We start from the raw sequence: 24,813 nt of genomic DNA, 5'->3' as shown, positions 1-24,813 counted from the left end.
ATGCTTTAAAAGCAGAAATTGTTAGTTATTATCTTAGTAGCAGTTTCATTCGAAGCAACTTGAATTTGATATTTTACCTTAAAAGTAAACTGGGTTAGAGTAAGTATAGCAGTAGAAATTAACAAAAACCCCAAAATCCCTCAAGCTGCAGATTTCTAATGTATGTATTTAGAGGTGGTCAAGATAGTTCTGTTTAGTCTCATTTGGTATAGCTCCAAATTGGGAATATATGATTGAAATTGATGCGGTGCAGAGATCATTAAGCATCTCCTGAAAAGGTGATGACTTCTATCTACTTTAGTCAAATTTACTTGAAAATAAACTGTTTTTTGGGGTGCCTGGCTGGCTTAGTTGGTAGAGCATGCAGCTCTCAGTCCTTGGGGTCATGAGTTAGAGCCCCACATTGGGGGTAGAAGTTACTTAAAGTTTACTTTATTAAAAAATTTTTGATATTTATTTTTGAGAGACAAAGTGCCAGGCAGGGGAGGGACCGGGGTGGGGGTGGGGGGGCACAGAATCTGAAGCAGGCTCCAGGCTCTGTGCCAGATGATGGGGGGCTCAAACTTAGAAACCACAAGACCATGACCTGAGCTAAAGTTGACACTTAACTGAGTCACCTAGGCACCCCTTATTTATTTTATTATTTTTTATTTATTTTGAGACAGCCAGTGTGAGTTGGGGAGGGGCAAAGAAAGAAGGAGAGAGATCCCAAACAGTGTCTCTGCTGTCAGCGTGGAGCCTGATGCGGGGCTCGATCTCACAAACTGAGATCATGACCTGAGCTGGAACTAGAGCTGGCGGCTCAACTGGCTGAGCCACCCAGGAACCCCTAAAATTTATTTTAAAAAAGAAAATAAGCTGTTAATTCTCAATGGGTATAGTCAAAATGGGAAGGTGGGAGAGAAGTTTCTGACAGCCTTTGCAAATGAATAGGGAGGTACTACGTGGACTAGTTGGGAAAGGAAATCAGAATAGCAAAACATGCTGGTGAGAGAGCCAGTAATCATCACAAATTGGGTAAATCTGGATTAGAAGGGGAAAAAAGTAGACTTTAATAATGTCACTACCCTTGCTGAATTTTACAGAATTTGATCTAAATGGCTTGAAATAAGGATTGGAAGGCAAGAGCCATGGTAAATTGATCTGGGGATTCTCAATTATAGGAATCTTCCTGTTTGACCATATATTTGATTCTTTTTTTTTTTTTTTTGGGGGGGGTGCCAGGGGAGTGGGGAAAATCTTTGCTTTTTAAAAGTTAAAAAAAAAAAAAAGCCTCAAGTTGGCTTTAATCCTCTTAGCTTGTCTTTTTCTTTGAAGAATTAAATGCTGAATTTTTGGTTGGACCATATGAAATTACTGTTTTTGTAGGTCAAAAAAGGTTGAGTATTAGTTTCAAATGGACCTAATACTACTTTCTTCTATTATTACTTCCTGATGACTGATTTATAAGTAGTATTTCACTCAAATCAATATTTACATAAGGCACCAAGCTCTGTGCAAAGCAATTGTGATAATTAGATGACATAAGGATTCATGTCATTAAGGAATTCAGTCTAATAGGGAAACCTACGTGGAAAGGAATATATTACTAGTGTGATTGCTCTGTTGAAAAAAATAGAGTGCTCGCTTTGGCAGCACATATACTAAAATTGGAACGATACAGAGAAGATTAGCATGGCCCCTGCGCAAGGGAAAAAATAGATAAAATATATTTGGAGCATAGAAACTCCTAAGGCAGGTGGTGGGGTCAGCGAAGGCTAGTCAAGACTCAGAAGTGGAAATTGACTTATTTATTGTATAAGGAAAGTCATACTGTAATTTAGGTGGAGGAAATGGAATAATAGTTGAAGATTGCCAGTCATTCAAATTGACTCAAGGAAAGCGAGTGGTGCAAGTTAAAAAAAACCTTTAGTCACCTAATTTATTGATGTACAGCTGTGTCCAGGGCTAGACATGTTACATAAGACAAACAGATCCATTCTCCCTGTAGGCCATGAAAATCCATTGAAGTGTTTTGGTCACTTTCAGGTTTATATTTTTAGAGGAAGAGAATGTTAGCCATCGTGTAGAACTTGAGAAGTGAGACCCAGTTAAGGGCAAGAGAGACCTGTTAAAAGATTACACTCCAGAAATGTTCTGTAAGATACCACTGCTTGAACCAGGCAGTGACATCTGGCTAGAGAAAAAGAAGGGGGACTAGAAAGTTAAAAGTGTCTTAACTTTGACTAAGAATTACAGTAGTTGAATATGCCCTCCCTAAAGTCTCTAATTTGCATTTCCTTAACAACCCACTTTCCTACTTTGCACATCTTCAGCATAGCCTTCCTTATATCATTCTCTTTTCCTCAAGGGTTTATGTTTTTCTGGTCTCCTTTTCATGCTACTCATGGGTAATCTCATCCAATTCTGTTGTTGTGTGTTAAGCTTGAAAATTCGACTACTTTTACTCTGAGTATATTCAACATCACCTCTCCCAATTCTTTGTATATAAAATGGAATTCCAAACCATGATTGTTAGGTTATATGGATCCTGTCTCTAACATATCCATTTTTTCCTTTCCATCTCTTAATACAGCTGTCCTAATTTTCTTCACTTTTGCAGTAACATTTACTGGGCTCTTTTTCTGTACAGTAGTCCCCACCTTATCCGTGGTTTTGCTTTCCGCGGTTTCAGTTGCCCACGGTCAACTGTGGTCTGGAAGCAGATGATCCTTCTGAATCGTCAGAAGGTCAGTAGTAGCCTAATGCTACATCACAGTGCCTATTGTCACTCATCTCACTTCATCTCATCATGTAGGCGGTTTTTCATCTCCCATCATCACAAGAAGAATGTAAGTCCAGTGCAGTTAAAATGTTTGAGAGAGCCCACACTCAATAACTTTTTTTTTTGCAGTGTATTATAAGGGTTCTGTTTTATTGTTAATCTCTTAGTGTGCCTAATTTACAAATTAAACTTTATCATAGGCATGTGGCATGTATGTGTAGGAGAAGACTTAGTATCTATAGGGTTTGGTACTATTTGCAGGTTTAGGAATCCACTGGAGGGAATGTATCTCCTGCAAATAAGGGGGAGGACTACTGTTTTGCCATTTCACCCATACTATTTAGTTACCTCAATCATGACTAATATTTAATACAGTAATCTCAGATCTCTTCAGTGACTTCTCTTCACCTATATGATTAAACAGTAAGTTTTCCTTCATTTGTGCTTTTATGCTGTTCCCTGAATAGCAGAATAGCATTTATCTGTGTGTAAATCTTTCATCCTTAGTGACTTTCAGTTCTGTTCCTGAGTAGTGTTCTTTTTCTAAATCATTTTGTCTTAGTGGTGTCCAGCCTTACTAAATTGTGACCACTAAAGCATAGATCAGTGAACTTTTTATGTGAATGATCAGATAGTAAATATTTTAGGCTTTGTGAGCCACGGGGTCTCTCCTTGGAATTCTGGTTACTTGACTCTGCCTTATACACAAAAGCTGTCATGGGTAATCTATAAAAATGGAGTGGCTCTCTTCCATAAAACTTGGTTTGCAAAAACAGAACTCAGTTTTGCTGACCCCCTGTTTAAGCACAGCTTATACTTTAATATCACCAAGCTTTGTCCATGCTCATGCTTCTACCTAGAAACGTATATTCTGCGAAGCTCACAGAAGCAGAGCCTTTCTGTTTTTGCATCTATATTCCTAGCCCCTAAATTGTACTTTTTAATCCACTTAGAATTTAGGATTTTTAGGTTATTGGACATTTATGGTAGGGAGCTCTGTAGAAAGTAACCTGCTTTAGAAAGTTGAATGTTAAATTTTCTTCAATAACTATTTGCATAATTGGGTACTGGCATCCAACTTAACAAAAACTGGGAAATTAAAGGCCAGGGGTGGGGGGCAGTATTAAAAGTAGAAAGATTAATTACTGTGTTATGATTTTGTATAGTTGGATGTGCCTTATTCTTCAACTTCTGTTGGGGTAATTAAAACAATTACACAGAGTAACTTGTTTTATATTTAGAATCTGCATTAAGACTTGTAATTTAAAAGAGCAAAATGTAATTTACTTCTTTTCTATATATTCTCTCTTACTAGCTTCTTGTTAGCCTTAGTAGGGTTGTTTAAGCATAGCAAGTAAACATGCAAATAGTATTTGATTTATTTCTCCTTTCTGGTCTTCAGTTGATTTTTGTGGGAACTTATAATTCTGATCAAGGAAATCAAGTTGCTTTCTACTTGTTACATTTAATATGTTTAATATTAAATAACTAGAAGAGGAATTGCATTCATTTTTCAGTTCAGCACTTCAGATAATGCTGATTTATTTCTTGGCTAGAAGCTAGGTTGGCCCATTGCTAATTTTTTAGCTAGGTCATCTGTCCCTTTTCTCTCCTCAAAAGGCATAATCAAATTCACTATTCCAGAGCCCTTTCTTGAAGATAATAAAACTTTCTTACCAGAAATCATTTAAAATCTATATTAAAACCTAAAGCTGAATGTTCTAGTTTAATAAGGAAATGTCTTTAATAAAGAAATTGGGTGATTGCAAGTAGTTATTTTTTGTTTTTACTCTAACGTTTATGTGTTTGCCTTTAAACTAGTATAGTTTTTACGGTGACTCTTGAGTGTTGGTTCCTTCCCCCCAACACCCCTCCCAAAAAAAAAAAACAAATAGGTGGGGAAGGGGCAGGTTGAGGTTTGTGGCAGGGAAGAGAAAAGGATATGTTGTTATAGCATAATGGGCCAAGATGAAAAGTTCGTGTTTTTCTAAACATATGACTAAGTATACGTTTATTTTTATATTAAGTAAACTGAGTAATGAGCATCAAGTAACTGATGCATACAGAACTCGGGGATTTATTGTTGCAAAATGAGATTTCTGTACTTGGGCTAAAAAAATGTCTATGTTGAATTAGTTTTTTTGAAGTCAGGTTAACCAAGAAAAGGCTTATCTCTGCACTTCAAGCCATTCTGAGGTACAGAAAATTGTAGGATAACGGCTCTAATGACCATTTCAACTATTCCTGATTGTCTGAAACTAGTAGCATTAGAGTGATAGATATGAGCGCCATGACTAGAATAACCTTTCCTGATTTATGTTCTTTTTTTCCTGATTAGATTGATCAGAGTTCTGTCTCCTTAGACCTAGGAGACTTTCCTGCCAATCTTTGGATGGGCCTCTGCCCAGCAATTTAAAGCCCATAGCATCCATCTAAGCTCTTGGACCAAATGACAACTAGTGAATTACTTCCCAGTTTTTGTTTTATCAGGCACTTGTTGCGATACTTTGAATGAAGTTTTATCTGGATAATTACTTTATTTTGAATAATTAACCTGTTGTTCCAAACATCCAATTCTGATAAATTTTTAAAACTTAGAAATGTTTTAAGAGTGAATTTGATGGGAGGTAAAGGGGAGTAGGGAGAGTGTGATCCTACCATTCTTTGCCTCCTGCCATAAACATAAAACAAAAAAGTAATTTTAGATTCATATACTTTTAGCCTTGGGGAGGGATTATGTTGTACCTTAACTGTAACCTGTGTCCAGATACATTCTATCTTAATGAGCTTCGGGGTTTTTTTAAATTTTTTCCTTAAACTATAATTGGTCACTGATAAATTATATAGAATACAATTACATAGAATCCACATTAATAGAGAATAAAATCACCTTTCTGTCTTTTTAAAATGGTAGTTGTATGGCTATGGGAAGAGCACTTATTCTCAGTCATAGTTATAGTCCATTCTTACTACTAAGTTGTCTTTGTTTACACTGTAAATCTCCTAAAAGAGTATTTCGTTTCAAGTCCAATTCTTAGGTGCTTGTGGTATAAAAGTCATCTACTGTCTTATGCATCAAACCTTCAAATAAGCCATCTGAAGCTTTCTGATATGCTTCCAGATACAGTTTTTCTTGCTTTTTCTCTGCATGTCACTATAGTTTGGTCATATACATATTTTCTTTGTTGTAAGGTATCAAAGTAAGCACCTTATAGATAACCACATCTGAATGGAATTGGAGCAAATGAGGATTGTGTGTTACTAATAAAGGAGTATGGATTGGCATTTTGACCTTATGGGTTAAAAATAAGAGTAGGTGTAAGGGCACCTGGGTGGTGCAGTCCGTTGAGCCTCTGACAATTGGTTTCACCTTGGGTCATGATCTCATGGTTGGGGAGTTTGAGCCCTGTGTTGGGCTCTGTGCTGACAGCGCAGCGCATGCTTGTGATTCTTTCTCTTCCTCTCTCTCTGCCCCCTGCTTGTGCTCACTTGCTTTTCAAAATAAATGTAAAAAAATTTTTTTAAAGAAAAGAGTAGGTGTGGTTTGAAGAACAGGACCACTTGCCTACAGCAAAGAGCTAAGTAAAATTTTAATAAGGCATTTTAAGCATCATACTTAATTAAATTTGAGTGCTTCATTCAGAAGACTTGGGTACCTCATTGGGTTATGATGGGTTGCCAAAAAATACTTCATGTTTTTAATAATAATGAGCTATTATAAGAAATAACATTTCATCTATAGAATGCTTCTGCATGTTTGTGCTATTTGTGTAGACAGAATTGCTCTCTTGGTAGTTTGGTTTCAGATAATTATCAACAGTCTATAATCAACACTTAAGGCAATCTGAAGGACACTTCTTGAGAATTCAAGAAAATAAGAATGTTGTGTCTAAGATTTAGCAGAACTGTGCTATTTCAACCCTATCTCTATCCTGGCAATAACCAGTCTAGATTTTTTAGGTTTAAACTGAAAAGCATAACTTTAAACTTTGCTCTATAAAACTTACTGTATAAAATAATCTGTTGTTTTTGTTTGGTTTTCTTTGCAGAAATGGAATCTGTTTGGAATTTGCAGAAGCAAGGTAAGTATAGTTAGGTTACCTAAAATGTTAGTATTAATGACTAATTGGGTTATGTTTGGGTGGGAATAACATGAATAGCGACTTACCAAGTGAATAGTCTTTGTATTTTGAATTATTTATATCCAGGGAAACACTATATGTGAGAAGAATATATGAAAATACTGTTTACCTGTTAGGTGAAGAAATTACATTTCTCACCCCTCTGTGAAAGTAAGACAGAACATAAATATTTTTAATCTAAGAAACCAACGTGAGTAAGTGTTTCCATTTATAGCCAGTCTGTATCTTTTTTGTGTGGTAGACAAGTGGAAGCCCAAGAACTGAAATTCATGGTTCAGGAATATACTAGCTGTTTTAGAAACCTTATTTGGGCTCTATATTCTCTGAAATAGCTAGAAATCTTAAGAATAGCAAATTAGCTTCCTTTAACCACAAGTATAAGATGTGAATAGAAAGAAGGCAAAGGGACTGAATAATCCACATCTGGGTTATTTGGAATTCTCAAAAATTTTTAATCGGTTATCCTAATTATGTGCTTTTCCAAATATATTAAGATGTGGTAGCTTTGGAATACCTGAAATAAAGTAAATTTTATAATCTGGAGAACTAGTTGCTAATAGATTGGGGCTTTCAGAACCCTGTAGCTGAATTACATCCCATTTCCCATCTGCTTTGCTAGTTAATACAAGTGAGAGATGTTACTGTGTAAGCTAGAAAGTAGCAAGATTAAATGTAGGTTTCCCTGATATCCCCCAGCATTGCTCCTCCTTCCACCTCTCTCTTGTACTTAGGCCAGGTCTTTTGTCTAACACAGCTGTGGCCTGAACATAACTAGCAAACTCTTAAATTATTTTGAGTTGCTTTCTGTGTGCTTTCTTGTTCAAATACAAATGAAAAAAGGTAGACTTAGAAAATATAGTTGGCAAAAGTAGACCCTACCTATTAACTATTAAGAATGGGCACTGTATTCATGGCAGGATGCTAGAGGATGGTTGTTGAAGTCCTAGAAAGGGTGTTATATTATCTCTGCTCTAAATTAGATGGACTCTTAAGCTGAGGTGAGCTTGAGATCTTCAATATTATTTTTAGGTCTTTATACTTTTCCGTTAGGTGACAGGTTTTATTGGTTTCCTAATTTTTGTTAAAAGTACGTATACCTTTAAAAGTTCATATGATAGGTGGAAGTGGTGTGCAATAGAATCATTGACTCTCCAGAAGAGAGTGTAGCATACAGCTGAATAATTGGAATTCAGAAGAACACTGGAATTTTTGCCGAGACCTATTCTGACTATTTTATACTTTGAACCCAGGTGATCACAGGCTTTTGCTACTGCTGAGAGTTAAGACTGGAGGTTCTATGTCAAATTTGGAGGAAGGAAGAAATAAGTCCTGTTTAGGACTGAACTGATAGTTTTGCCAAACTTAGCCTGATGTTTTTGGTGCTAGATACCAACTGGAACAGTTCCTTACTAGGTAGTCCACACTGGTTAAAATGAATTTTGATTTTATTTTGCTCAGAAGAACAAAAATAAGTAAATTCAAGTGTCTTATTTTAATATTAGATTATTGACGATTGAAGCTTTTTTTTTTTTTCCTTCATATGTACTGCTTTTATAATTGGGAGAAACACATTAAAACAACCCTTGTTAACTGAACTCAAACCCCTCTCTAATCTGTAGGAGTTGAAGCCCTCTCTGGTTAGAGGACCCTGTGCTGGATATGCCAGACTATTGGGTTGTGATCATACATGTGTTACTACAAAGAAGTGGTCTTTAAATTGTCTTTTCATAAAAAAAGAGGGAACTAAAATGATGGTAGTTATTTGGAATTTGTTGTGGAACATGGGCATTTTGGGATTCCAGACCTTATATTTATGTATTTATTTTTTAACCTTCTTTCCAGATCCCAAAAGGATAATCACTTACAATGAAGCCATGGATAGTCCAGATCAATGAAGGACCAGACTGCCTATTTGTAACCTTTCTGCAGCATTAGAGCCACCGTTCATGGGGGACACAAGGCTTTTATGCTCCTAGATCTTCAACGCAGCAGAGGAACCATAAGTAGAATCACAGGATAATATATACAAATATATATATATACATATATATATATAGTTATTTAAAAAAAGGCAACTGAAAGTAATTAGACTTCTTAAGGAATCAAAATTTATTTCAAGAGACTACACATGGTTATTTAATCTCCGGTACTGAATAGTTTTGTTTTTTTTTTCTTTTTTCTTTTGTTAGTTTTTGTTTTTAAGTGTGAATGCAAGTGATTAATGAATACAGACTTAATACCAAGCGTGGTTCTAAAGTTCCTGCTGTCATCAACTTGGGCAACAAATGACCCACTGGAAAGGCAAATCTACTTAAAAGATCTCTGTATCTTGTTCTGTGACTAAAGTGATACACTAATCACGGGGAACCCAGAATGATTCAACATTTCCCCCACTCCTCCCTTGATCTTTTGGTTATACTTTGAGCCCTGCGAGAATGCTGGATAAATGCCTTGAAGTTTGCAGGGTGTATTTTTTTTAGCGAATATGATTTGCATGTCTTGCCAGGAGTTAAGCAGCCTGTGTGGGGTGTTGGGGAAATTTTTCTTTCTTTCTTTTTTTTTTTTTTTTGGCGGGATGGGGATTAGGGGAGGGCATTGAAGTTCTATTAATTCTGGAATAGTTGGTACATAGTTCACTTGGCTTTGGTTACATATTGGACTTTAACAAGTGAAGAATCAATCAATGAGTCATTTAAAGAAAAGTTACAGAACAAACAATTGGCTTTAGATATTTAATATGGAAAAATATTCCTTTGCCCATATTTTAATGTAATTGTATAAGTGGGAGCAAAAATATACTCTGCTTTTCAACTGTAGGTGCTCCAGACTTGCTCTCTGTCACTAACACTAAATGTGCTGTTTTCCTTGTTTTTCATTGAACATCTAAAGAGAAACTTCTGTACCTTTCTGTAAATTCTCTTTTAATTTCTCAGAAATATCTAAAAGGGGAAGAAAAAATTCCATGAAAACTAGAAAACTTTTCATGTTTTTAGCCAGTGAGGAGATGATAAACCCTGCCTATAGAAGGTGTGTTTCCATGCAAACTTCTGAGCTTATTAGCTTCTAATTATATCTTAATAAATATATTTTATTACTAGAGCAAAATGGGTTTTTTAAGGAAAATAATGTGAAATTCTGGAAATTTTCTTTTGGGCAGAGAAGAGCATTAGCCCTGTCTTATCATCACATTGCCATCCTGTTGCACTGCAGCTTGTATATAGCATGCTAAAATAAATTTTTTTGTGTGTGTGCAGAAACTAAGGGTCCAATTTAAGATTGGGTGATGTTAGTGGCATAAAAACAAGTTCTCTGGCCTGATGTAGCATCACATCACACACACACAGAAATTAGTATATCCATGTATGTCAAATACAGGTTAAAATAGCAGGGCATTTATATAGAGAGAGGTGTAGTCTTCTAATAAAAGTAGTCTGGATCCCCTGGGGTGTTTGGGGGAGAAGGTAACTACTTTTGCTCCAAACCTTTTAAGAAATGTCCAGTTTTGAGCGACTGTAGTATGGATGAGTTTTCTTGTTTTGTTGATTATTTGAGACTTTTAACAAGTAGTTTGTGAAAGAAGCTTGTTGGACTCAACTTAGAGAAAATATCTTTAGTCTGGATTTCTGCCCTGCTTAGATTTTAAAAGTATAAGCATGGATTGCCAATTCCACTTGATGTAAACAAAACTTTTTATACATAATATATATATATAATAACTTATTGTATCAGTCCAGGTTCAGAAACTTGTGGTAGGCCAGTTCCAGATAGTTTCATTTCACCTGTAAACTGTATCACTTTTACTGATATTGTAATTTTCAAATGTATAATATGTTTACAGATGTGCCCTGCATTTAGTCTGCCTTGTTCCTATTTTGATTTTTGTTGAGTCTCCTGCCTGCTTGCCAAAAGCTAGGATGCTTCAGGCCCATGTACAATTGAAAGCAGAGGCATCCTTGAGCTTTAAAGCATTGAACAAACTGGAAAATGCAACATACCACATAATGAAGTGAAAGAAGTCTGTGTTTTTGTGTTTTTTTTTTTTAAATAAAAATTTTCAAAAAGTTTAAAAAAAAGATATAAGGTTGATTAAAAGACAAAAAAAGACTCCAGTTTGTTTTATAGGTTTTAAAGTTCTGCTGTGTGTTCAATTGCCTTGTGTAACCACTTGTCGCCTTAGGGCCAGATTCCCTCCCAACCCCCCCCCCCCCCACACCCTTCTTTTTTTAAACGTCCATTTTGCTTGCCTGGAATTTAAAAGCTCTTCTGTCTCACAACTCACAAGAAACTTTCTGGGTTTGTGACATAGAGGTTGAATGAATATATATTTAAAAACAAAACAAAACAGCCCCCGTCTGAATTGGGCTTCTTAATTTAGAGGCAACACTTACTTAAAAAATACCTTTAGAAATCTCTTGTTGCTTTTCTACTTCCCTTCCTGTAGCCCTCAGGCCTCCCATGTTTAGAGAAGCCAAAAAGAGAATGTATCCCTTATCTGTTTGTCCAAAGGTTTTTGAGTCTCACTTCTGAATGAAACAATGCAACATTTCACCCTGATTTTCTCCACTGAAATTTCCTTGATTATATGGTTAGAGGTATATAGTTAGGAATGTCTCTTTCTGGGAACCCTAGTGCCCCATCATATTGTCAGTATTTTTGGGCATTGGGTTAATGGACTTAATTGCCTAGGTACAAGCAGGACTTTGGGACAAATCTCCTTTGTGCTGTTTGGTAACACTTAACTCTACTTGTTGCAATCTTTCTCCTTAGGTCCTCACACAATTCCTTACAGAGCACTTATTAAAAAAAAAAAATCTTAAGAGTTGATCTGTTTTCTGATTATTTTTGTGTAAGCTTCTAAACAAACTTCAGCTGTGATTAATTTAGCACATTTAAATAACATTAATGTAGGGACGCCTGGGTGGCTCATAAATAACATTAATGTGTTATGTTTGGTATAAAGAATTTTCCTTCAACTCAGAGTATTAGTACTGTAGCATAAACCAAATACAGTCTAGAGGGGATTTTTCACATCCCTCCATTATAAAGACTGAAAAAGGAGTGTGTGTGTGTGTGTATGTATGTGTATGCATGTGCGTATGCATGTGCGTGTGTGTGAGGGACAGTTGGAGATAGTAAAAATTAGTAAATGAATGTGTGTAAGACATTATATTAGTATTCAGAGAATGAACTTGTATTTATTTTGTGCCATTTGTTTTCATTACACAGAATTTAAAAGTCAGGTGGTTTTAATCCTAAAAAGGGTAGTAGTTGAAAAATGGCACTAAGAATGAAATCATGACCTATTTTTTTAATAGCTATGAAGATACTAATTATGGGTGAAGATTTCTTTTTAAATCTGTCTTGATTGTAGGCTTTTGTGTCACATACCACTCTCTTGTAGATGTCTTGAATAATTCCCCTTCCCCACAAAAGACAGGGTTGTATTTATCTTTCTCTTTATTCACCCCCACTTTGCTGAACTGAAGTTAATTGCATAGCCTTGCCTCTGACTTTCTTAGTAATGAACTTTCACATAAAGTATATTTACAGCATCTGTAGTTAGCCCTTCCTCCTCCTTTCTGGGAGGGGATAGACAATAATTAGGAAATTTAATGCCAGTTTGTTTTTTCTTGGAATAAATGGCTGGAGAAGTCCTCTCCATTGTAGAATTTGGCTGTTGCCCATAGTCCTCTGCTTACATAGTCATTCAGAATCTGCAAAAACTTTATAAAGGAAAAGTGCTGCATTGGTTTTTCAAATAACAGTTTCTAGGGAAAATCTGGCAAACCTCAGTTAGGAGTATTGTCCACAGTACAAGAATGCGTTTTTTCACAAAGCATTACATAGTGGTAGTTTCATACTTGGTTGTTAATCTTGTGACTAACCCAGTTGGAAGCGACTAATGGTTTATCTTTTAATGAAAACTTTAAAACACAAGCCATTTAGTGTGAGATTTTATGTCCTACCCAGTGGCCCCAGGGCAAGGAAAACTGGAAGAGGACTTTGATTTTAAATTCTAAGTAAGGAGAGAGTCATTCTGTCAAGAGACAAAAAGGTAAATAAGAGTCCCCGTTGCCAAGGATTGTGAGTATAGTTTATGCCACTCACTGGGCCACATCCTCAGCACATGATCCTCGTATACCTATGCTAACTGCACAACAGACAGACTGTAGCAGGACAGGTACATATTATGAATAATTATTATGATCCAGTCTGTCGATGTACTAGTTGAATTCGGTTCTGATTGGGCCGTGTCCTTTCACAGTCCTGCCCATAACTGCTGGGTTTTGAAAGGGTAGGATTTGCTCCTGTTTTCCCCCCCAAATGGAGAGGGGCAGAGGATAAGGCTAAGAGCATGTACGATAGCTGCTCGAGGTCTGCAGATACATAGGTTATCATTAGTTCTTAATGCTGATGTTATTTTAATCAGTGTGACTAATCAGAGCACCAGGATTATTTTATGGCGAGAAAGATGGGCTTATAAAAAGGTGTTTCTTTTTAACTACACTTCAGTGTGTTCAGTTGTGTGAGAGCCAGGACCACCCTGGGTTGGCTTAAAGAATGATAAATCATTGGCTCCCCTCAGATGCACTGCTTTACAGAGTTTTAAATTTCGCACTGTTTTTGCTATTCCATACGAATAAATAGAATTTTAAGTTGTCTGCCTAATTAATAGAAACCCCCAGGGCAACATGAGCGGTCTGTTGCTTCTGCATTACTGGGAGTGTCCAGTAGCGGTTATGGGCAGGACACCTATCGGACAGCCATCCTCGTGTGTGATGGGATTGCTGGTTCAGACTTCTCTGTTTATCCAGTTTTGCTTATGTCCAGAGTTCTAAAGCCATTGTATAATACTGCAGTATCCCTTTTCAACAGCCTTACTAAAATAGTTACAAACATATTCCAATGCAGTATCCCTTTTCTACAGCCTTATTAAAATAGATACAAACATTTTCCAGTTCAGTTTCACTTTTATTATATATCAAAGTTCCACTCTACAGACCAAGAAACTAACTTGAGGTAAATTATATAGCTTTCCATATATCCTTGTTTCCTCAGGTGCTAAACAAAGGCTCCAAAAAATGGATACTGCTTTAGTAATGTCTTTTATTTGTAAACATTTCTTCCGCTACATGTGAAGATTTGGTGTTAACAAAAATTGTTTTAATATGTAAATATGAATGAATGCCTTTAGTTTGCCCTTGTTTGTCATATTAGTCTGTTTCATTTATTGCCTGTAGAGGAGGATCCTTTCATAATCTTGAATACATTTCATTAGGAATCGTTGCATTTTTAGAGTGAAAATACAACTGTTTTCTGTCTTGGATTAATCCTGCTGCTGCTATGAGAAACTGAAAATCAAGAATGTGATGCACTTTTTACATTACTATATACCATACCTTTCTAAGTTGCTTTGAATACCTTTCCTGTAGCACAGCCACTAACACAAGTGAATGAATTTAAACATTTTCTTCAGGAGGGAATCAGTACAAATAACTATTTATGGTATTGGCCTATGAAGGGCAATAACTTAGGAAAATAAAAATTCTGTTAGTATTAACGCTTTTTGGCCTTAAAATGTCTTCTACTACTGAAAACCTTTTAAATCTTAGTTTTGTTTCTATTCCCCCCTCTCTCTGCCTCAAAAACAGGATTTGGGAAGAATGGCCTAAAAGAAGCTTCATTGGTTTGTTGCAGATTTATCTTTTAGAAAGAAAACAATTGTTTACTACATAAGCTGGGGACTTATTTTTTTTTTTGTATACAGAGGAGAAATAATGCCAGCCCGAGCCAATCAGATTTCGTGTAATCAAATCCATCAAAACTCAACTATTCTGTTTCTCTAGTATATTTTTACTTAGCAAAGATAAACTTATGTATAGTAGGAATGCTACTTGACAAGAGGAAAAGTCCTTTCTCAAGCACATACCCAAACGTGGAGGAGACTGAACCCAAAATAATGGAGGACGAAACACCAAATGGGGTGGAGGCATATGAGAAAGATATTGTGGTCCAAAGCTACCGGGTTATATTTTGATGTTGCCAATATTGCCAAGCCAAAATTTTAATTTGCTTATTTAATATATTTGTTGGCCAGAGATCTATTTTTATATCAATGTGCCTTGCATGTATATTAAAAAAGTTTGGAAGGGCCATGTAGTAAATAATGCCTGAGATAGTTGATGGTTCTTACCACCTCACTAATTTTTATGCAGTATGAAATGCTCATTCTATCGCCCAACTGGTGCTCTCTGTTTAAAGTTGTAGATCTTGTCACAAACTGGAACTATTTTATAAACTGGGGAAGTGATTTAATTTACTTTTTTTTTTGTTGTTTCTTTTTTTGTTCTTTATCTGTTAGTGGCTGTTCTTAGTGGGAAGTAGTGAAAGGATTCTTCACTCCCTTTCCCTATCCCCTCCCCAGCACCTTCTTCAAGTAATGTGATGACACCATTTCTTGTGTGCTTTGAAAAAAGTTTCAGCTTGCTGTCTCCTTTAGTGTTATAAAAAAGTGTTATAAAAAGCATTGTTTGCAAAATCTAGGGAGATAATGGAGTCCACTTTAATTTGGAATTCTGTGTGAGCTATGATCCAAGTTACTGGCTCTTTCCAACTTACAAATTTTTATTGTTAAAGCACCTTGGGTTAGAAAATTTTAAATATTTATGTCTGCAACAATTGTCTCAAAAAAATGAACTGTGCAATTCTTGTCATTAAAAAAAAAAAAAAAAAAAAGATCTGAACTCTCCCTAATGTGACTTGTTAGTTTCTCTGTATTTCCTGCCAGTGTAAATGTGAAAAGCTTTGCTTGCATTACGTTTTAGAAATGCATTTTGCACACTCGAATTCTGCTGAAGCTCCATGAAAAGGTTAGATCTAAGTAGATGAATAAAGCTATGCACATGTTTTGAAAGTTTAATTTGTGTGTCATTACCAGAAGTGACCGGTCACTACTTTGCTGTTCTTAGCTTTACCATCTTTAGAAACATGGCTCAAAGTAATAGTTCTGGGCTAGCTCATCAGCGGAACTAGAAGAGAGGAAAACTGGCACCTATTTTAATAAACTCCAGTTTAAATGAGAGCTGGACTTGTATCTATTAAAGGGCTTTTCTTGAAACAGGGCAGTTTTATCAGCTTTACAAACTTTTGGATGCTCTTCCTCGTGGAAATTTTGGTTTATTTGGTCAAATAGAAATGGAAGGTAATTCAAACTGAAATATGAGGGAAGGACTTTGCCACATGGAGTTCTGTGACAATTCTGTCTTAAGCCTGGTTTAAAGGTAGGATAGCCTTTTTTTACCTTTATTGCTTTAGCATATGTTTGGTTTTACTGAGTGAATGACTTGAGATTAGAATCATTGAGCTGTTCAAAGATCAAAGCACAGGTTGTTTTAAAGATAATGTGTCTCTTTTAAAAATTGCCCAAGCTGATTAGGAGAAGTTTAGGAATTGGGCGAATTTGGTTAAATTGCTGCAGTCTGCATGTACTAAATAGCTTTATTTCACATGTATGTGTACTTAACAGGTTGTGTAGATGTACTGGCCAGGTTTGTCAAATCATCTTTTCAAACACTGTTTTGTACTCTCCTGCTTAGGACTTTTATAGAAGAGGCTAATAAGCTTAAGTAGAAGATAATACTAGTGGTATTTTCCCCATGCTCCTCAATATAAAAGAACTATTTCTGATTTGTAAGGGTTTTCCTACATATAGAGGAGGGTTACTTCTCTGTCATCAAGTGTGCTCTTGATGTATGTTGTTGACTCTGAAAACAGCAAAAACCCATCCTTCTGAAAGTGACAGTTAAAAACTAAATCTAGTAGTCAAGATTGGGAAGGTATCCCATGATGCCCGCTTAAAAGACATTAAGTGGGCAAAGTGTAGCATCATCTTAGATGCTATGGCTACTCCTCAGCCCGTCACTAGTTCACTTACGTTCAGTCTCAGAACATACTGAAGGAGCAAAATGATTTCTGTGTCTTGTGGGCATCAGCACTTGGGAGCTGAGTTACCTCTTCTTGATATGGGGGAAAGGATAATTCGTGGACTACAATTAACATTGGAGGGTGTTTTTCCTTCCCTCTCCCAATTAAAATTTTTTCAGTGTTTGTTTTGCCCAGTCAAAAAAGATAGGCCTTTTCTAGATAAAAGAACAGTGGCCAGAAATTTACCCTTTTGCTAATTGCTTAGGTATTTGCCATAGCTGTTTCTGATGTCATGGAATCTGAGGAAGTGTCAGTTACACTCTGATCTTCCTTTATTGATGTCTTACTCCATGTTCAGTGTTTTAAAAATATAAATTACAAACACTCTACATCCATACCCAGATTTACTTATTTTATCAGAAAAAAAAAAAACTTGAGAAATTTGTAGATCAAATTAAGAGACGATAAGTGTACATTGTTGAATAAAAAATTTTAAAGTTTCAGAGGTGTTTGCGTTATCTTTTGTGTGCTTTAAGAATATTGCCTTGATAATGACATTTTTTCAAAGGGTCAGATGTACAAATTAAGTCTTAAGGGTACCATGGTCGTATATCATGGCTTTAAAACAAGTCCTACAGGTTATCAGAGTGCTTAGAATTGGCATATTTATTGAAAAAAATCAGCTGTGAGAACAGCTATCCTGTCTTTTTACATGCCATTGAGCCATATGTTCTTCTAATTGAAATAAGCCAAAATTGAGCTAAGCAATTAAGCAACTAGAATAAGTTGCCAAGATTCTGGATTTATTTGTAACTTTATGTAGAAATATATGGCAATGCATACTTGAGAAACTTCCTAAGTTTGTTTAGCATTGATTTGTCACAAGTTGAAAAAAAATCATTGCTAACACCAAAATATTAGAGTACGTAATGAGAAGAGATGTAAAAACATTTACCAGAAGTGTGTCTGTCACTATACAGACTGATAGATTTCATACACTTTTACGTTCTTTGAGTTAGGGAGTAATTGTATTGGCCTAGTGAGTGACTTGCAAGGATACAAAAGGGGATTTGGGTTTTATTGAAGCTTGTCTTTATAAATTCTCAGCCCCGTGAGTGTGATTTATATAGAAGTATGGTAGTTAATTCAGTCTACACAGTTGTTGTTTTTTTAATGACATTTATTATGGATTTCAGCAGCTAACATAGAACTCATTCTAGATTGCTTAGCAAGGTTTCTCTTACTTGGGGCTTTTAATCCACTACTGTTGGATACGGCGAATCGATTGGATCTGGGAAGTCTGGGCGTGAGAACCCCATTCTCTCCAGTGTTTATAGTCTCCTCCGTGATGGTCACATTCCAAAATATATTGATACCCACGGTATCCAGGATACTGGTAGCAGACCCAGCTAGAAAATCCAAAGCACATTAGGTTATTAAAATTAATTAGGAACTTGGTCAGGAGCCTCTTAACCCAATTGTTACGGAATGCTTTTATGTTACAAAAACAATAACCATCCTAAATGTGCCAGGCACTGTTAATGAGCATAATATGGCTACAGTTAGTTGAAAATGAACCTGATCATGAAAAAGCCTAAGCGTAGTCAGCATAAACGCTTACACAGAGGAATATTTGAGAGGGGAAAAACCTTACGATAAGTGGTAGTTTGGTACCAACAACATGGTATTTGAAAGTTAGTAACAATTACAATGTGCCAGCCGTACCAATTGTGATCTAATGTGTGAAATCTGGTAAGATGTAACCATTGGTGTATTAATATTCACAAGGCTTACACTTGCACGAGTTCCTTTGAAATGTGCCCCAACCCTGTTTTTGCACTTACGCCCCACATTGTATCTTCATGGAACCAACTTCGTTGTTGAGCCAACCCATGGCTTGCAAGGAGGGGTAGTCATCACAGATCTCCCATTGGCGTCCAATGAAGTTTTCCTTCTCAAAGATGGTAATCTTAGACTCCTTATGATTCTGTAACCCAGAAATTTTTAAAAACAATTTGGTATCAGTGCTAAGGCTGTAATCTTAATTCTTTAATCACCGTATTTTTCAAATTCAAAATACTTCTGGTTTACAGAAGGAAGTACATACATGATATTGATTGTAAAACTATTGCAGGCAATATGGTGGTAAGAATCCTGTCCAATTTACTACCATAACATTTAAAACGCACAAGTAATGGGCGCCTGGGTGGCTTAGTCAGTTGAGCTTCCAGCTTCGGCTTGGGTCATGATCTCAAGGTACCTGAGTTTGAGCCCGGTGTCAGGCTCTCTGCTGACAGCGTGGGGCCTGCTTCAGATTCTCTTGTCTCCCCCTCCCTCTGTCCCTCCCCTGCTCGCACTCTCTCAAAAGTAAACATTAAGAAAAAAGTGTACAAATAACTGATGCAATACTTTGGGACAATGAAAGAGGATGAAAATATAAAAGCAGGAAAAATACTTGCAAAACACAGCCAACCAAGGGATTAATAATCACTAATGTGAGGAAAGATCACAGAAATTAATAGAACAAGTAAGCCCATGTGTGTATGGTGTTGGAAATAACCTAAAGTCCAGTAGGGGATATGAATACTACAGAAACATTAAGGCCAAGACTAACCTGTATGAAGTACAAAAACAAGCAAAACTAACTCTCACTAGTTATCCTACTGCACTTTTGAAGATCTGGGCTTTTGAGTATCCACTTCCTGCCACTCTTAGCTTAATGAAAACACCTCTTAGTGGGAAAAAACCAAAGGGCAAATTTAGAGGGACCAGTGTTTTTCTTTTCTCTTTTTTACTTTGCATTTCAGCATAACTGCATTCCAGCATAACTGATGGGAAGTAATGCTAAATGTCAGTCCATCTGCACCCTCTCTTACCACATCCCGCCAGTATGCACAGAAGTGAACATTTCAGAGACTCACAGCTGAACAGATGGGGCGAAAGGACATGAGGCGCTCAATGTGGTAGGCATTACTCCCGCTCCAGGCATCCCAGCGAGGGTATTCTCCTCTCTCCAGGATAAACTGTTGCCCGCAGAAGCTGGTGTGCTCATAACCAACCCAGCTGCCAAAGACAAGTAGTGACATTTGTGGCGTTCAGAGCCTGCGTGGCCTCAGGGAGAAGGCATCTTTTTTTTTTTTTTTTAAGATGTCAATGGTGGGGTAAACTATGAAGCCAATTTCAATACAGCCATACAAAGCGATGACATTTTATCACAAGAGGTGGGGAAAGAGCTGGCAACTGCATTAAGCAGGTTTGTAGATGGAATATTTGTTTTGGGATTCTCCACTGAAAGGGTCTACTTCCCTGACCTGAGAAATGTGTATTAACAAAGTCAGTCTAAAGTTTTATTTCCTTTCTCTCCAAGTTACCTTATTCTCTACTTGGAGCTCCAGGTTCAGGATCTAGTGACTGACTATTGCTTTGGCTCCAGCCAAACCTATTGGCTTCTTCCTAAGGAAGCAAAGGGATGAACAGGTAGCTGATGGGTTACTAAGTCTCTTGTTTCCTTCTAACTTTGTGGGTTCTTTCTCCTAGCGCACACCTATACCTTATTTATTAAAACACCACAGATCAATTTTTCACAACCAAGTCTCAGTTACCGATGATGCCTTAAAGTGTTTTAACTCTCTTTAAAGGGTTAACTCAGTTTGGTGGTGAGCAACTTGTGGAAGCCTATCCACTGCAAAGCCAGTTTTGCTTTAGGCCAAAGGAGAGTCCTTTCCTTGTGTTTTCAGGCTTATGGTAAAGGCTTCAGCCTCCCTGCCAAGAGTCAGGAAATAAGAGTCTTACTTGCCAAAGAAATTAATCATCAATAAGAAACTCCTGAAAGGCTCACTGGGAACCAATATGGCTCTCAAGCCCTGGGGTTGAGTTCCTTTTTACATAGAGAAATTAGCTAGCAGTGTCTGCCCTGGGACATGCAGGAAGGGAGTTAGCTGTAAAGAGCTTGATAGTTTCCTCTCTATTTTCTGTAGACAAGAAAAACTAAAGGTGTTGTGGCTATTCTCAGAGAATCCTAGCTAGCAGCCTATGGGCTCTAGAAGCACAGATCTAATGACTGTCACTGCCCCACCACATGGTCTACATTTCTTTACCCCCCTCTCCAATCTAGTAGCAAGCCACCAGGAACCTCATGTTCCTTCTAGCTTTGAGTTACTAAATTACCTGTAGTGATTTCTTTTGAGACTACGTCCATATGGAGGCCTATCTCCCAGAAATGACTAGAGTCTGGGGGAACATCTTTCTACATCCCACCTACAGAGACCACAAATAAGGGCTCTGGGGTCCGTACTCACGCGCCACATTCCACCTTGAGAGACCGGACATTATCAAAACTGCGCTCAGAGACATTTGGGCAGGAGCTGGTGAACTCCATCCTCTTGCCCTGGAAATTCTCCTGGTCGTAGATGGTTATCTGAATGGAATTGAATGGAAAAACAGAGGTAGAACATGGTACCTCAGGAAGAACAGAGGCCCACATCAAGAGCTTAACTTCCCATCACTAGTTGTAGCCCAGGATGCCTGATAAGGTCTCTTCTGGTATAGACAGGATAGGAAGGGGGTCGAGTTGTTATCACTGGTTGGTGGTGTTTACATGCCCAGGGATGTACTGTGGGGCTTGGTTTATGATAGGAATGGTTTTCCAGGAACAATAGCCAGTCCAGTGGACAGACCGAGGACACGCTTCCTGCAAAAGTGTGGCCCAGAGGCAAGGATTCTGGGTCCCAGGCCTTCATGTGGATTATTCATCTTCCCTGGACACAATCTCTACAGAAACGGAAAGTATAAAGGGAGAGTTGTGATGAACCCCTTTTGTACCTTGAACTAGAACTCTGCTCTTGAACCTTGACTAGAGGACAACTCCCAAAGCTGTGAGCTGTCCTCAGAGTTGACCCCGTTTAAGGGATGTTAAAGAAAACACTGAAAAGCTGAGATTCAGCCACTTCAGGAAATGGTTACAATGAACCTCAGGTTGGGAGCCAGGAGAACTGGTTTGGGATCTGGTGGGATCTCTTCATTTCTGGATCCCTGGTTTCTCCATGGCAGCATAATCCACTCTGGGCTGCTCTGTTTTAAGATGACTTTAGTAGCGTGGTGGAGAGGTGATCTAGAAAACTAGGAATCATTTGGACTTCCAGGATCTTCCTTCTGTCCGAATGGGGCATTCCGAAAGATCCTTCCTGAGAAGCATTTTGATGTTGGGTAGACCCTTCCTCTAAAACTGGCATTTTATTGGTTGGTCATTGGGGCGCCTGGGTGGCTTAGTCAGTTAAGCGTCCGACCTCGGCTCAGGTCATGATCTCACAGTTCGTGGGTTTGAGCCCCGTGTCAGGCTCTGTGCTGACAGCTAGCTCAGAGCCTGGAGCCTGCTTCAGATTCTGTATCTCCCTCTCTCTGTGACCCTCCCCTGCTCACACTCTGTCTCTCTCTCTCTCTCTCTTTCTGTCTCTCACAAATAAATAAAAAACATTTTAAAAATTTATTGGTCAGTCATAGTCGCATGGAAAAACACAGCCCTGGGGCCTGCTCAGTGGCAGGATCTCATGCCCTGTCCTGTGTAACTGCTCAATATTCCATGTGATGGAGGTGAGCTTACCTTCCATGGCCCCACGGACCCCGGCATGGGGTTGGTTTGAGCCATCTTGGTGGTTGGAAGGGTTTCTGGAAGGCAAAACACACATCACATGGCCTCTTGGGGAGTGGATGAGATGGTAGCGCACAGGAGAAAGTAAAGAAGAGGTCAAGTCCAACAGATAGACTTTGGGTGGGATCTCGGCTCTGCTTCTCACTAGTTGTTTTCCATCAGTAAAGCTTCTGCACGCAGTTAGAGGATTAGAAGAATAATACAGGGGGAAGCACCGCACAGGCGACATGACCTCTTGATTAGTGTAGCTGTCGGCCTCTTGCCCGCCTCCAGGTACCCCCTAGGGGTGGCAGCATTGCCTCAGTCTCAAGTACCCCAGTATCAAGTCCTTGGCAAGCGTCTAGACCAGACCCTCATATTACCCACGTGTGGTCCCCTCCCACCTGCCTCCTCACAGCCTCAAGCCAACCAGCTATGCGTGACCACGCCACCATTCGCTCCCCTGCCTCTGTCCCTTCCTCCCTGGCCTTGGCCTGGCCTCCTCAGAGAGATGTGGCTACTTTTCCAGACTGTGGTGACTTGCTTTCTTTCCTGATTTCTGGCACTCATAAGAGTACCGAGCTTTCTATCCAATGTGTCCTGGGTGAACATCTCAGTGGCAGGGTCTGGGCCTCCTGACTGATGGATGTGGCACCGTGCTGAGCTCCAGTCTGGGCAGTACGGGGTTGAGGGGGAGGATGGGTGGCATTGGATAAGACGTAATGAGGGGCGCCTGGGTGGCTCGGTCATTTGAGCATCTGACTTCAGTTCAGGTCATGATCTCAGGGTTTGTGAGTTCGAGCCCCACGTCGGGCTGTCTGCTCTCAGTGCAGAGCCTGCTACGGATCCTCTGTCTCCCTCCTCACTGCCCCTCCCCCGCTCATGCTCTCTTTCTCTCTCTCTCTCACACACTCAAAAATACATAAATACTTAAAAAAAAGAAAAAAGAAAAAGACTTATTGAAGGCAAGTGAGCAAGAAATGGGGGTAATAATAGCTAACAGGGGGCTCACTCTCTTCCAGGCTCTGTTCTAAATGCTTGGTATGCACGAATACATTTAAGCTTTTTACCAGGCCTATGAGGTAAGTACTATCATTATCCCCATTTTACAGATGAGGATACTGAGGCTCATAGAGGTTCGGTAGACAGAAAAGATGGTAGGAAGTGTAAAAGGAAGGAAAGATAGGAGCGGCGGGGGGGGGGGGTGCGGGGACAAGACAGGCAGTTTTCATGGCTCGGAACAGCCATTCGTGGCCCTTCTTTCGGGCCAGTATCAGGCCCAGGGACTGATGCCTGTAAACTGTGTGGTCTGTCTTTCCGTTCCGAACCTCCGAATAAGCATTTCCCAGCTCCTGCCCCGCACAGCTTCTCCCGGTGCCTCGGGAGCCTGCTCATTTCTTGCAGCCCCGTGCCCCCTACTAGCCATAATTGCCAGGCCAGTGGTTATTGCCGTGGAAATGATGCCTCTTGGGGTGAGGGAAGAGGGCTGCCTCCCTGCTCCCCGAGTTCCCTACTTTTCTCTAGCCCTCCTCGGAGGCTCTGAGCACAGGGCAGAAAGGCAGGCCCCCTCCTGGGCACGTCTCTGCAGGGGAAGGACCGGAAGGAAGGGCCAGGGCACCTGCAGGGCCTTACTCACCCAGCTCCTGCTGCACAGTCTGGGTCTCCATCTGGTGCCACTTCCTCTGCGGCCCTGACTTTTATAGCCCCGTGGCCGATGGCCTCTGGCCCTGTCAGCACTCTGCTTTCCCTCTGCTTTTGTTCGCCCTGATCCCCAGAGCTTTGGCGGTTCAGCCTGCTGGCCAGGCATCCCTCGGGCTTTTGTTTAAACCGGGGAAACAGAAATCCAGAGAGGCCCTGCTGCTGAGGGCAAGCCTGGGGGCTGCGGTGGTCTCGATCTCGGAACAGCTGCGAGGTGAGGACAGGCCCCTGTGCGAGTGCTTGTCCCCTCCCCTTCTCCAGGCTCCTCGCACTACCCTGGGACCTTCCTAAGACCCCATGTCGACCCGACACATCAAAACGCACCTCCCTTCCCATACCGGCTACATACATTTTTGTTGTTAAAAACGAGGAAAGGACTATAACAACTCTGAACTTTATTAAGACGAGGAAAAGAAGGTTCACTGCGTTCTCAGGAATCTTTCTTACACTATATATGTAACTATGTAAGAGTCGAATTCAGTTACGGTTGACCAGTAGACATGAATCTCTCCGTAACTATGTTATTAAATATTCATTTTAATTTTGCAGCTTTGTTTTAGAATTTGGTGATGCAGTACATCTTTCTGGGCTGTGATTATATTGTTTCGGGACCTTGGAAATCTCACAGGCCCAAGGTACTTTGCCTATAATACCCTAAA

General features: G+C 39.0%; 2 protein-coding genes and 1 pseudogene across 2 annotated transcripts in view; 2 read left to right on the top strand and 1 right to left on the bottom strand.

Annotated features, from left to right (window-relative positions):
• NUFIP2 (nuclear FMR1 interacting protein 2) overlaps nucleotides 1–15,826 on the top strand; it is a 29,213-nt gene extending 13,387 nt beyond the window's left edge. The window contains exons 3-4 of the mRNA XM_039254002.1: nucleotides 6,814–6,846; nucleotides 8,749–15,826. Of these exons, the coding sequence (XP_039109933.1) occupies nucleotides 6,814–6,846; nucleotides 8,749–8,801 (86 nt within the window). The 3' untranslated portion in view covers nucleotides 8,802–15,826. The remainder of the gene's footprint in view (nucleotides 1–6,813; nucleotides 6,847–8,748) is intronic.
• LOC120246719 lies at nucleotides 1,620–1,714 on the top strand (annotated as a pseudogene).
• Nucleotides 15,827–18,091: 2,265 nt separating the features above from the next.
• On the bottom strand, nucleotides 18,092–24,123 carry CRYBA1 (crystallin beta A1). The gene is made up of 6 exons (XM_039254029.1): nucleotides 24,093–24,123; nucleotides 22,430–22,494; nucleotides 21,129–21,247; nucleotides 19,752–19,893; nucleotides 18,675–18,817; nucleotides 18,092–18,239 (listed from the first exon to the last, which is right to left on the bottom strand). Exons 1-6 carry the CDS (start codon nucleotides 24,121–24,123, stop codon nucleotides 18,092–18,094), a joined length of 648 nt encoding a protein of 215 aa, XP_039109960.1.
• Between the last annotated feature and the right edge of the window lie 690 nt (nucleotides 24,124–24,813).

This window comes from Hyaena hyaena, unplaced genomic scaffold (assembly GCF_003009895.1).
Source record: "Hyaena hyaena isolate Hyena2069 unplaced genomic scaffold, ASM300989v1 scaffold_10, whole genome shotgun sequence".
NCBI lineage: Eukaryota > Metazoa > Chordata > Mammalia > Carnivora > Hyaenidae > Hyaena > Hyaena hyaena.
The sequence above is the reverse complement of the archived record's forward strand: the minus strand, read 5'-3'. Positions and strand labels throughout refer to the sequence as shown.